The sequence below is a fragment of the Ochotona princeps genome, chromosome 30 (assembly GCF_030435755.1).
Source record: "Ochotona princeps isolate mOchPri1 chromosome 30, mOchPri1.hap1, whole genome shotgun sequence".
Lineage (NCBI taxonomy): Eukaryota > Metazoa > Chordata > Mammalia > Lagomorpha > Ochotonidae > Ochotona > Ochotona princeps.
In genome coordinates, this window is record NC_080861.1 from 2699619 (window position 1) to 2713057 (window position 13439).

At 41.6% G+C, this 13439-nt stretch overlaps 1 protein-coding gene across 3 annotated transcripts in view; it reads left to right on the forward strand.

Moving 5' to 3' along the window:
• The window catches only part of STAG1 (STAG1 cohesin complex component), a 235254-nt gene that overhangs the window by 63719 nt on the left and 158096 nt on the right, over window positions 1-13439 (forward strand). For all 3 annotated transcript variants that reach the window (XM_004588335.4, XM_058657275.1, XM_058657277.1), the window contains exons 3-4: window positions 4051-4161; window positions 10677-10779. In XM_004588335.4, coding sequence (XP_004588392.2) covers window positions 4133-4161; window positions 10677-10779 — 132 coding nt within the window. In that variant the 5' untranslated portion in view covers window positions 4051-4132. The remainder of the gene's footprint in view (window positions 1-4050; window positions 4162-10676; window positions 10780-13439) is intronic.

Here is a 13439-nt window from a genome sequence, read left to right on the forward strand (position 1 = left end):
CACTCTTTTTGATTGTAATATGTTGCCTGTTACGAACGGTCTTGTGATAAGACTGAGCATGTCCCTTGAGGCTGATTGCACTTTCTTTGTATATGTACCTACCTGGAGTGTGATTAGGGAATCACATAGCAGTACTAATTTGTTTTAAAAGATCTTTTTTTGAATAACTTTTTCCATAATGGTTTTACTAATACACATTCCCACCAACCTTGTATCAGCATTCTCTTTTCTTGCCTAGTTATTATCTTTCATAATTTTGTAATTGCTCTTCTGATAAGAGTGAGGTTTTATTTCATTGTGATTTTTATTACTCCTTGTCTGACTACTGAACCCCTGTACCACCCACTGCCCCTAACCTTCCTAACTCACCAAATATTTCCTTTTGCTAGGAGTGCAAGCATTAAGAATGTCGGGGTAAATGAAAAGGACAAAAGCTACCTGTCCTGTGGAGCCTTCCTCACGCCCCATCTTCCTCTGCTCCTTCCTAGCAGGCACTTTATAGTCATTGCAGAGGTCTTTGCTTTGATCAACTATTGCTCATAAGACCCAAATGAAATATGAATTCTTTAACAGGTGAGAATGCTGACTTATAGAAATGGAAAGTTAACCAGGCTCTAGAATCCAGACTCTTAAATCGCCTTGCTATATGTTTCCTTTTGATTTTAAGGTTTGTGTTACCAAAATAATTAAAACTATCCTTTAATCACATCATTAGGCAAGAAGGAACAGAGTAATGATTCACCTTGCTACTGAAATGCAACACTAGCAAATTCAACCTAGAATTCAGTATTGATTCACGACGTTTTTCTAGTTGCGTACTATTTGAGTTTTTAGATTAATACTTTAAAAATATGTATTAACTTTGCCTGATCCTGTATCTTGATGTTGCCTGCTTATTTAGGCCATTTCTTTATTGTTAATTGCTGTAAGTTATCAAATCTAAATTGTTTCAGTTTTAACTTTGTTATTTAGATGGACTGCTAGTCATACCTTCATATTGCTGTTTGGCTGTATGTTTCAGTTTTGTTTTAGTGGGCGAATGTTTGCTCTTAATATCCTTAACTTGTTTTTGTAAGTGTGGATAATAATTGCAATTGTAATAAAACTGGTGAATGAGCTAGTGCTACTTGTTTCACAGTTAGAATAATTCGCTTAGCAAATTTTGTCACACCCAGCCACTCCCATGTGTTTGTATGTGTGAGTGAATCTAACACTGCTAAGAGTCTTTTAGACTGCTGAAGTAAAATTGTAGGAATGATAAAGGCTTGAATTAATGATGTTGTGTTTTTAATCTTCACCTCCAGGGATTGGCCATGATTAAAAAGTAGGGCCTGCACTTACTTCAGAAATAAACCATGTAATTTCCAAATACTTAGAAATAAAGCAGTGCTTTAATTGGCTGTTAATGTACTTTGAAACTATTTTGAAGTAGGATGTTACACTGTAAATGACTGGGCTAGCAGTTCTGTGTCCTCTTCCCAGTTCCGTCTTTTTTGTTTGTAGTACAGTGTTGTGACCTATAGATGAGTATGTATTTCAGTACATGGAATATTGTGACTAGTTATGTATGTACATGTACTTTACCTAAGTGTCCGCAGCCACTGGAGCTGCGTTGATCTGAAGCCAGGAGCCAGGAGCTTCTTCGAGGTTTCCCATGTGTGTGCAGGGTCCAATGGTTTTGAGCCGTCATCAACTACTTTCCTAGGCCACAAGTAGGGAGCTTGATGGGAAGCGAGGGGCCACTGGGACATGAACCAGTGCCCATATGGGATCCCTTATGTGTGCAGGGCAAGGACTTAAGCCACTAGGTTATCGCGCTGGGTCCAAAGATGTATTTATTTTTATTGGAAGGTCATATCTACAGAGAGAAGGAGAGACAGAGAGAAAGATCTTCTGTTGGAGCTGAGCTGATCTGAAGCCAGGAGCCTGTAGCCTCTTACGGGTCTCCCACACAGGCACAAGGTCCTAAGACTTTGGACCATCCTCAAATGCTTTCCCAGGCCGCAAACAGGGAGCTGGATGGAAAACAGGGCCACCAGGATTAGAACTGGCGCCCACATAGGATCCTGGTACATGCAAAGCGAGGACTTTAGCTACTAGGCTTTTTCACCAGGCCCAAATGGTTTTTTTTTTTTTTTAAAGATTTATTTTTATTACAAAGTCAGATATACGGAGAGGAGGAGAGACAGAGAGGAAGATCCTCCATCCGACGACTCACTCCCCAAGTGAGCCGCAACAGGCCGGTGCGTGCGGATCCGAAGCCTGGGAACCAGGAACCGCCTCCAGGTCTCCCACACGGGTGCAGGATCCCAATGCATTGGGCCGTCCTCAACTGCCCTCCCAGGCCACAAGCAGGGAGCTGGATGGGAAGTGGAGCTGCCGGGACTAGAACCGGCGTCCATATGGGATCCTGGAGCTTCCAAGGCGAGGACCCCAGCCACTAGGCCACGCCGCCGGGCCCCCAAATGGTTTTATTTTTGAGAGAAGTTTTAATTTACATTATAGTCAAAGGCTCAATGGTTCCATTATGTAAGGACTTTAACAAAAGATATTGTGCAGAAAAATAGGCAAAAGCTGTGCGCGATAATCAAATGAGATTTTCAAATTCATTAAAACTGTTATGTAATGTGTAACAATTTGACAAGTATTTAAAACAATAGGCTTTTTAAAAAAGATTTATTTATTTTTATTGCCAAGTCAGATATGCAGAGAGAAGGAGAAACAGAGGAAGATCTTCCATCTGATGATTCACTCCCTAAGTGACCTCAGTGGGCAGTGCTGCGCCAATACGAAGCCAGGAGCCAGAGGCTTTTCCAGGTCTCCCACGCGGGTGCAGGATCCCAAGGCTTTGGGCTGTCCTTGACTGCTTTCCCAGGCCACAGGCAGTGAGGTGTGGATGGGAAGCAGGGCTGCCAGGATAAGAACCGGCGGCCATATGGGATCCTGGCGTGTTCAAGGCGAGAACTTTAGCCACTACGCTATTGCGCCGGGCCCTAGGCTTATGTTTTTAAGGAAATTTGTCTATAGCAAATTTGAGTGGGAAACAGAGTTCTTCCCGTTCTACACATGCCTGGTTTTGTTCACTGTAATATCGCACTGAAATGATACATTTCATGTATGTTATGAACTTCTTGATGTTTCTTTACCACCCAATGTGGGTATTCTGTGTTAGGATTCACTATTGGTGTTAGAAATTTGGTGAACTTGGACATTTGTAGCTTGGGCTGTTACACAGCTCACAGACCCTGTGGGATGCATTCACTTCTCAGAATTGTCTGTGCTGGAACTGATCATCCTCCCTGCCCGCCTGATTTGCGGTGTCTTCCAATCCTGCTGTGTCCTCCCTTCGCATTCTCCAGGGTGTGTGTGTCCCTTCCAGATCGTATGCTTTCACTTGATATATGCATTAAAGGGTTTTCTTAATCCTTTATGGCTTAAAAACTTCAAATCAAAAAAATTAAAATAAAAATTGTTTTGTATTGCTTTGAAAGAATTACAGAGGCAGAGAAGAGATTGGTCTTCCATGCACTGGTTCACTCCCCCAAATTTCTGCAGTGGCCAGAGGCCAGACCAGAGGCAGGAGGCAGGAGGCAGGAGGCAGGAGGCAGGAGTGTGTTTGTCTCTGCCGCATGGGTCACAGGAGCCGAATGCGTGGGCCTTGCTCTGTTCTGTCCTGGAGAGCTGAGCGGGGCTACATGTGGACCAGTCCTGCCCAGCCTGTGTCTGAGGGATGCTGGTGTGCCATGGCGGCTTTGCCCATGAATGTCCCAACACCACTTCCTCATTTCTTTTTAAAACCAAATGCCATTTGTTGTTCAGATGTAGCACAGTGTTTCCCTTGACACACTGAAGCACACCTTGGTTGCTGCCCCAGATTTTGGCGTTTATGAATGAAGATGTGGCAGACACCATACTTCAGATTTCCAGTCTTCAAGTGCCAAATGGTCCAATTCCTGATAAACTGATCAACCATGCTGTCTGCTTGTTGGGTATGTACTGTGAATATCCAACTTTGTTTTAATATAATTGTTTTTGTTTTTTGTTTTTAAGGATTGCCTTGAGGTTGTTTCAGTAGTTTTCCGTTGTATAGCACTTAAGAATTTTCCTGCATTGTGGAACAACCTCTCCAGCAATGATTACCTCAGAGTTGCCAGTGTTACAGTAAGTATTGTAGTTTTTTTTTTTTTAAGGGAAAATTTGTATAGCACATTTGGGCAATGCGTCTGATAAAACTCATGAGAATGGTATGTAATAATTTCATCCATCCATGGCCCTAGCTGTTGGAATGTCAGCTGCTTCTCTGATATTCGAGGCCTTCAAAAATTCATGGAATGTGTGTGCCATGAATACACCAGTCATGAATTTTAGTATATTTTTTAAACCAACATGAATATATATGTATTTTGCAGTGCTGTTTTTCATGATCTTGTTAAAGTATTCTCCTAGTCAATAGAAAAGGTTGATGTTCTGTTTCATGTGTCAACAATTACGGCTCATGGACCAAATCTAGCATGTCACATATTTCTGTAAATACAGTTTTATTTAGATCAGAGCCACCCTCATTTCCCTGTTGAATGTTCGCAGCTGCTTTGCATTGCATATTGTGATAGCAGCTGTGTTACCTGGAAAACCTAAAATATTTCGTCTCTCCATTTACAAGAAAAAAATCTGTCAACCCGCAGTCTGTATCACGCTTTCACTGCCCTCTCCTCGCCCATATTGCTTCATTGATCAGTCCTTTCAGTTGAGGTCGATTGTTGGGCCATTATGGTTATTTGAAGTAATCTAAAGGGCCAGTCGGAAGTTTTGTGATGTATCGCTATATTTGTTGATGTTGTGGGACAAAGGTTAGAATTATGTTTTATTTTGAGTTCTCTGGGACATGTTAGCACAGTAATTTTGGATAGTATTCCTTCATAACTTTTTATTGTGATACAAATCAGTAATCTACATACTTGTTTCTCTATGATAATAATGGTTTAGATAATAAAAAATCGTGGAATAATGATTTGTACTAGTACTGCCCTGATTAGTTTTCATGTCTTTTTTGTAAGATAAAGACTTTATATTGGTCTTCTGGCTCCCCCTCTGCTGGTTCATTGTCTAAATGCACACAGTGGATGAGAGTGGGGCAAGACCGAGCCCAGGAGCCAGAAGCCCAGTTAAGGCCTCCCATCTGGGTGGCAGGAGCCCTGTGCCTTCAGTGAGCTTTCACTGCTGTCTTCATTGTTCACAGCGGTGTGAACCTGGAGCCCAGGATTGTACTCATGTACTGTGATGGGCCATTTTACTTGCTAGGCTGAATGTTCATTCCAACAAAATGTTTTACAGCCCGTTGTTCTTGTTTCTGACCCACTTCCTAATAGAGTCTGTATTGCCTGCTCTAGCACAGTGCTGGGTATTTAACAGACCCCACAATAAATTGTTCTTTGATAAAATATAGGACAAATAGAGGTTGTAGTTCAGTTGAGGTTATATTTAAAGAAGTTATATTGACATGATTATTGATGGCAATAGTACTTAGTGTTGAATTATGCTTTTTTTAAAAAAGCAATAATATAAATTATAGTATGACTGGATACTGACTAGTATTTGTGGCAAAATATTAAATTGTTAACATGAAAATCTATAGATAAATACAGATAAATACATCTGTTCAGATAAATACATCTGTTTCTGCAGAAGTGCATTAGATATTTATCGGCAGCAATTTTCCCTCCGTAGTTGTAAGAGTTATTTAGCAAATAGTGCTTGATAGTTTTCTTGTCAATAAACTGTATTACTGAAGCGCAAATTAGTTTCATTAATGGATCTGTTGTATACTAGAACCAGCTTGCTTGTATAGTTTCCTGGTTGTTTGTAAACATCAAAAGCATTCTTGTGTGTGTGTGTGTGTGTGTGAGTGTGAGAGAGAGAGAGAGAGAGAGAGAGAGAGAGAGAGAGAGAGAGAGAGAGAGAGAGAGAGAGAATGATAAATGGAAAGCATAGTATTCTGTTCAAGGATCCTGACTTGGCTGTAGAGAGTTCAGGTAGTAACTGGACTAAGCCACGTTTTGATGTGTGATTGAACGGTGTTTTCAGATGTTTAAGTTTTATTTTTTTTTTATTTGAAAGAGAGATTGAGATTTTCTGTTTACTGATGCATTCTTCAACTGCAAGCAATAGCCAGGGCTGGTCCTGACTGAAACTAGAAGCCTGGAACCTCATCCGTCTCTGCCCCGTGAGTGGCATGGGCCCAAATACTGCTCTCCCAGGCACATCAGCAGAGAGCTGGGTCATAAGCTGGGGAGCTGGGACTCAGCTGCCACTGCAGTGTAGGGTGTTGATGTGTAACCCCTTGCAAGATGATTCCAGGTTTTGGATTTTTCTTTGTTTCCTTTGTAGGATTTAATGCTGCCCACAGCAGCAGCATCAAGGTGGGAGAGGGGGTGACATACAATAGAAAAAATGAGAGACACAAGGACGATGAAAGTGGGCGACCAGAGAAAAGTCCCCTTCTCTGAGGGAGGAGATCTACCTAGGATGCTCACTGCCCCCATCTTTTATGAAATGCTTGGGGGTCCAGTTAAAGGAATTGATGTCACACACGCGTTGACATGTGTGGCCCACATTGGTGTTAGCCAATCAGTGCTTGATGATCAGGAAACAGTAGTGTGACCCACGTACAGAAGTCAGAGTCGGTACGTGACTTGTGTCAGCAGTGGCTTGCAGCACACAGCCCTGAGGCCTTGGCCCACTGCCCGGCTGCAGACCCTCGCCCACAGGCCTCCACCTTGCTCTCCAACTGCTGTCTGCTGGCAGAGGATTGCCTGTGGAATGTGGTCGTGACCCTCAGCACCAACAGTCCATCAAGATTCCTCTCTCTCACTTATTCTCTCTCATCTTGGCACAGTGACAGAAGAAGATGGAAAGAGGGATTCTCCTTCTGCTGGTTCACTCCCTAAGTGTCCATAACAGCCATGTCTTGGCCAATCCAAAGCATAGAGCTGAAAATTCTCATTGTCCCACATGGGCAATAGGAACCTAAATATCTGAGGCTACCTTCAACCTTCTCAGGCAAATAGCATGGCAGGAAGTTGGGTTGGAATCAGAGTACAGAGGACACGAACTGGCCCTCCAACATGAACATCATGAGCAGTTAGTGTCATATGTTGTCATATAACACCAGTCTCCATTATGTTTCTTTGTATTGCACACATTTTTCTAGATAACATTCATTAATTGTCACAGTATGTGCTAAGCATGATCTGTTAGAACTGTAGTAAAGGGAAGACAGTATGTCCCTCTTTAGTTACTAGAGACAGATACTTGTGTTTGTAAGTAGTAGTATTGGAACATTGCCACACCTTTTCATTTACATTGTGTGGTTTCATGTACACTGTTCTTTCCAGAGTTGAATATTATTTTAGGAAAAACTACTGACCCCGACTGTTATTCACAACAATATTTTAGGTTTAAATACCACGTTACCTTTAAAGACTTAGAAACAGCCAGGTGACATGAGTGAGAATGTTACTGGCAGCAGTGTGTAGAATGGCTTAAATAGGGTAGCAAAATGCCTGATAATTTTGAGTCTTTTTTCTACTTCCTGTCCACTGGTTTTGCTTAATGAACACTGTGGGAGGCAGTGAGTGATGGCTCACGGGGCTGAGTTACTGCCGCCCTTCTGGGAGATCCTTGTGGGCAAATCCTAGGCTGCTGGTTTTGACATGGACCAGCCCTGTTTCACATTTGAGAAATGAGCCTGCAGGCTTAACACTTCTCTACCCACAGTTCTCCCTCCCCCTTCCTCCTTTCCATTTCACACAAATGCAGATGCACTGAATAGTTTTAAATATCGGTCATTGGCATTTTCATCACCAGAGAGCCAGCAGTAAGTTGGAATTGGACTTAACTTTAGTTGAAATATTCAGAGAATTTGAGGTATCATTAAAAGAAGCATGTCAATTTTGCAAATAAAAAGTATTAAATTAGAGATCTGGAATGTGGTGAGATCTGTATTAAAATTATTTGCATAAAAGTTGCACATGAATTGGTTGAGATCTCCAGGGGTGTGTAGTATGATGAAAAATGAATAGACACTGAGAATTGAACTTTAAATAATCTATGTGAGGGCCCGGCGGCGTGGCCTAGTGGCTAAAGTCCTCCTCTTGAACCCATGAGGATCCCATGTGGATGCCGGTTCTAATCCCGGCAGCTCCACTTCCCATCCAGCTCCCTGCTTGTGGCCTGGGAAAGTAGTCGAGGATGGCCCAGTGCTTTGGGACCCTGTACCCATGTGGGAGACCCCGAAGAGGTTCCTGGTTCCTGGCTTCGGATTGGCACAGAACCGGCCGTTGTGCTCACATGAGGAGTGAATCATCGGACGAAAGATCTTCCTCTCTGTCTCTCTTCATGTCTATATATCTGACTGTGTAATAAAAATAAATAAATTTTTTTTTTAAAAAGTATATGAAGAGAATGGGTTTAAGAAGAGCCTGTAGTGAAGCAGGTTGAGCAATAACAGATTGAGTTGGCTTTAGTATTTCCAAATTATGGTGATTTTCAGTAGAATTAGTAATGTAGAGTTTAATTCGACAGAATCTTATTTTATCTGTACCTAGCACTCTCTTGGAGCTAGCTAGAACCGAATATTGAGTTTTCAGAACATTTGTCAGGAAATTAAACACAACATAACAGTTACTGAAAGTTATATGAACTTAAAACAACTTAATAAAAATAGTTAATAATAAATTCAGCATTACATAAATAATCTTCGCTCTTGAGGCTGTTTACATATTGTGTCCACATGGTCGCTGTCGGTTTTAATGTTAGTTGGGAGTTCTCTTATGTTACTCCGATAGTTTGAAATTGACTGTGGAGGAAGTTACTATACTGCGGCTATCAGGTAACACTACAGATCAATATCTGTGGTAAAGAAATCGTTACTGCCCATATAATTAAAGGTATATAAAGATGTCTGTAACTGTTATGAGTAAACTTAAAAAAGGAAGTTAACTTCCACTATTTGAGAAGTACTGACTGTTTATGTAGACAACTTACTCACATGATTGACTAGTCAGTGAATACTGCAAAACCAATTATAATTATAGAAACAATTTGAATTATACCCTGTTTCTTAAACAAAAATATCAGCTATCTATCTTTCATTGAAAAACTATTGATTGGGCCCGGCAGCGTGGCCTAGCGGCTAAAGTCCTCGCCTTGAAAGCCCCGGGATCCCATATGGGCGCCGGTTCTAATCCCGGCAGCTCCACTTCCCATCCAACTCCCTGCTTGTGGCCTGGGAAAGCAGTCGAGGACGACCCAAGGATTTGAGACACTGCACCCGTGTGGGAAACCTGGAAGAGGTTCCTGGTTCCTGGCTTCGGATCGGCACACACCGGCCCGTTGCGACTCACTTGGGGAGTGAATCATCGGACAGAAGATCTTCCTCTCTGTCTCTCCTCCTCTCTGTATATCTGACTTTGTAATAAAAAAAATGAATAAATCTTAAAAGTATTGATTTATCACTTACAACCATAGGTAAGAACCAGATGGCAGAGTTTGGGAAAGGGCTAGCATTGTAGTGTAGGGAATTTTGCCACCAATTTAGATGCCAGCATCTCATATCAGATTGCCATTGTGAGTTCCTGCTGGTTGTTTCACTACTGATTTAGTTCAGTGCTAATGTGCTTAGAAGGATCATGATGGATGGCTCCTGCACCGGTGTGTGAGGCAGGATGGCGTTCTAGGTTCCTCGCTCTGCTGTTGGGGGAGTGAAGCAGCCAGTGGAAGATCTGTGAGGCTCCCAGCACCCCTCCACCCTGTCCTTCTCTTTTTGTCTTCCTATCACTCTACCTTTCAAATAAATAAATTTTTTTAAAGTTTTATTTTATTTTTGTATTGCAAAGTCAGATATACAGAGAGGAGGAGAGACGGAGAAAGATCTTCCTCTCTAAGTGACCACAATGGCCAGAGCTGTGTGATCTGAAGCCAGGAGCCAGGAACTTCCCCTGGGTCTCCCACGCGGTGCAGTGTCTCAAATCCTTGGGTCGTCCTCGACTGCTTTCCCAGGCCACAAGCAGGGAGCTGGATGGGAAGTAGGGCTGCAGGGATTAGAACCCAGCATGGGATCCTGGCACATGCAAGGCGAGAACTTTAGGTGCTAGGCCACCATGTCGGGCCCAATGAATTTTTAAAAATTGGGCAAAAATGATGGAAAGTATTTTGTGAGGAAACAATAACTGAATGGAATTTGCCAGATAATCCGTGTGTATATATTCTTTTGAGGAGCCAGTTTGTAAACATTTGCCAACAATCACTAATTTTTATTATTCTGTGGAATTCCTCCTAAGCTTTTTTTAACCAATAACTTAATCTTTTGCAATTGTATTTTCATTTGTATTTTGTACAGCTGCTGGTTCCCTTAATCTTAGCCAAAAGGCCGAGAAGTGATTACAGCTGCTCTTTCCACATTTTCTCCTCTTTATTTGGGGAAGTCATTTCATTCAGTGTTAGGCAGGGATATTCAGCAGGGAAGATAACATTTTTGGTTATTGAATTGTTTTATGGAAGTACAAGTACTTGTATAAACCCCTTCTGATCAGTCATACAGCAGGAGGTAAGGAAACTAGTGAAACGGAATTGCATTTTATTTATTTTTTTCACTCACCACAAAATATAATATTTTCTAGGGATTCGACTAATGAAACTACTGCTCATTCTGATGCTGGTAGCGAACTTGAAGAAACGGAGATCAAAGGAAAAAGGAAAAGGGGTCGTCCTGGCCGGCCTCCAGTATGTATTATGCTTGTCTTGCTTATTTCTTTCATAGTTACTGTGTAAATGGGCATGCTATGAGTTGCTTGTTAACTTTAATAATGCAGCTGTTAATTTTTTTTTTATTTCAGTAAGACGTTAGAGATTTTTGGGAACTGTAAATGAGCTTAACAGTGATCAGAAGAATCTGCTTTTGAAAGGGCTGTAGTTAATGATGTGAAGTGATGCGAGAGGTGATACACATTGATGGCATGTAGTTTGTTGGACTGTTTAAGGTGGTGTTCAGCTTTGTTTGTTTGTGCTTGTAAGCTTCCTAAAGTGTATTTAGTGCTGGTCAAGGTTTAATCTCGTTTCAGAAGACATTCTCATGTGTTTGGGAGGTTTAAAGAAGCTCACGGTAATCCTGTTTTGAGGATAGTATATTACTGTGTCAAATTAAGACTTGTACTATTTACACTTTTTAATGGTGTAATCAGCAATTATCAAGTTGATTTCCTGTTTTGTAAAAGATTGTTATAGAAAATTTTAGTTCCCTTTCCCAGGTGCTATGTTGTGATGAATCCTTTAAATACCCATGACCTGGCTCAGCAGTTTTCGGTAAATTCATCTCCTTACTCTCCTCACTTTTTTCTTCCTAAGCCCCCCTCCCTTCTCATTGCTTTCAATTTCCAAATCAGTTTGTTCAGAATTTTGTGCTTGCTGCCAATTTTTTTCTGTGCAACTCAGTTTTTCTCCCTCTGATTTTGATGTGGAACTTATGTTATATGACATAGTATAGCTTTTTGACTCATTTGCCACAGAATGTGACTGAGTTAGTTTAGGAGTTGCTGGAATGTGGATAACTGGGGATGAATGGCATCAGAGAGACCTTATCCCAAATAAAAGAGCTTTTCAAATGTGCATAGTTTCTTCTCTGTGTCAAAAGTGATGTTTCTTCAAGCAAAATGGAAAGATGTTCCATCTGTGCTGCCATGCCTCTCTCCTGTCCTTGGCTCCCCAAGCCCTGCCCCTCGGTTGTGCCATAGCTAGGACATGGTGCGGGACCAGTCTCAAAGATGAGTTCAGCAACCCTGAGGGGCATCTCTTCTTTGCAGCTGTTATAGACAGTCTCCATGTTTTGAAGAATTTTCTTGGTTGCTGCCATAATTATAGCCATAACCTTGGCACAAAATGTTTATCACAATCTGATTCTATGGATGGTTTACACTAATGATAGGAAAGCCGTAGTAGATGAACACATAAGTGGCTCTGGCCAGCAGATCAGTAGTCTCGGACAGCCAGAATGGGACTTTCTTGTGATCATATTTTGTTTATTTTGGTCAAATAGATGCCACCAATAGTGAAGCATCATGTGTATATCGTCCCAGTGTGCAGTCAGTATCCCTTCTGGTGTTGGTGAAAATGCTAGCCTTGCATATGGTTGGGGTTTCATATAGGGCACACAGTGTGTCTTCACCATTCCACTCCATCTGCTTTCATGAGGAATTGAAAGACACCCTGTTTTGGGGCAAGCGTCTGAATAGGATCGCTCATAAACTTCTTAGTTACTTTGGACACATCATAAAGCATTGTACCTGGTAACAAAACAATCCATGTGGTGTTGTTGAGCTTGTAGATCTACACAGTCTAACATTTCATCGGACTCATCCTTAATGTGGAAGGAAGGTATCTCTGAGTAAGCTTATCAAACGTGTTGTTGGTGATGCCATGATGTGGGGACTTCCACCTGTAGTTCTGTGCTTGAGCATACATATTGTTACTGTGAGGGAAGGTGTTTCAGGAGACATCCACACATTCTCCTAATACTAGGATTACCTTCTGTATTTGCTGGACCAATTCTCAAGTAGGTACTAATGTGAAGACATGAGTGGAGTTTGTGCCTAGTTCAGCTAGCTGCAGAATTGGTCAGGCAGATATTCAATTCCGCAGTTGCAGCTTCAAGTTCAGATATTACATTAAAATCATTGATACAAGAAAAAAATGGCGTGGTGCTCGATGACAGTCTGTCAGAACTGCAGGTGGAGATACTGAGGTGGTGGTACTAAGAGAGGGGTTCCTGTCTTCAAGGCTCTCTACAACTGCATTGCTCTCCAGCCTACTGGGGACATTATCTTTGGAAAGTGAATCCTGTTTTAGAAACACGAGCCTGAGGAACTAGCTCTGTGTTGTTTCTGAGATCTTCCTAGACATCATTCTGTCTGTAAGTATTTTGTTGCATCTTGCTTAAAAAAATGAAGAGGTTGCTTTCTTTTCTTTTGAACTATCACCTCAGCAGCATTACTGTTAACATCAAATAGCTCATTTTAAAGTCCATAATTTAATAAGTATTATTTTTAAAATACGATTCCTTTGGTGGAATCATAACAGTACCATCACTCATTGCAATAGATGGATTTTTAAAAAATATTTATTTATTTATATTTGAAAGGCGAATTTACAGAGAGAGAATAAGGTCTTCTGTGTGCTGGTTCACTCATCAAATGGCACAATGGCCAGCGGTGGGCCGGTCTGAAACCATGAGTCCTGAACTTCTGGGTCTCTCTTGTTTATGCAGTGGCCCAAGAACTTGGACCATCTTCTGCTGTTTTCCCAAGCCATAAACAGGGATCGAGGTGAAGCAGCTGGGACACAAACGCATGCCCATGTGGGATGCCAGCACCATAGGCAAAGGTTTAACT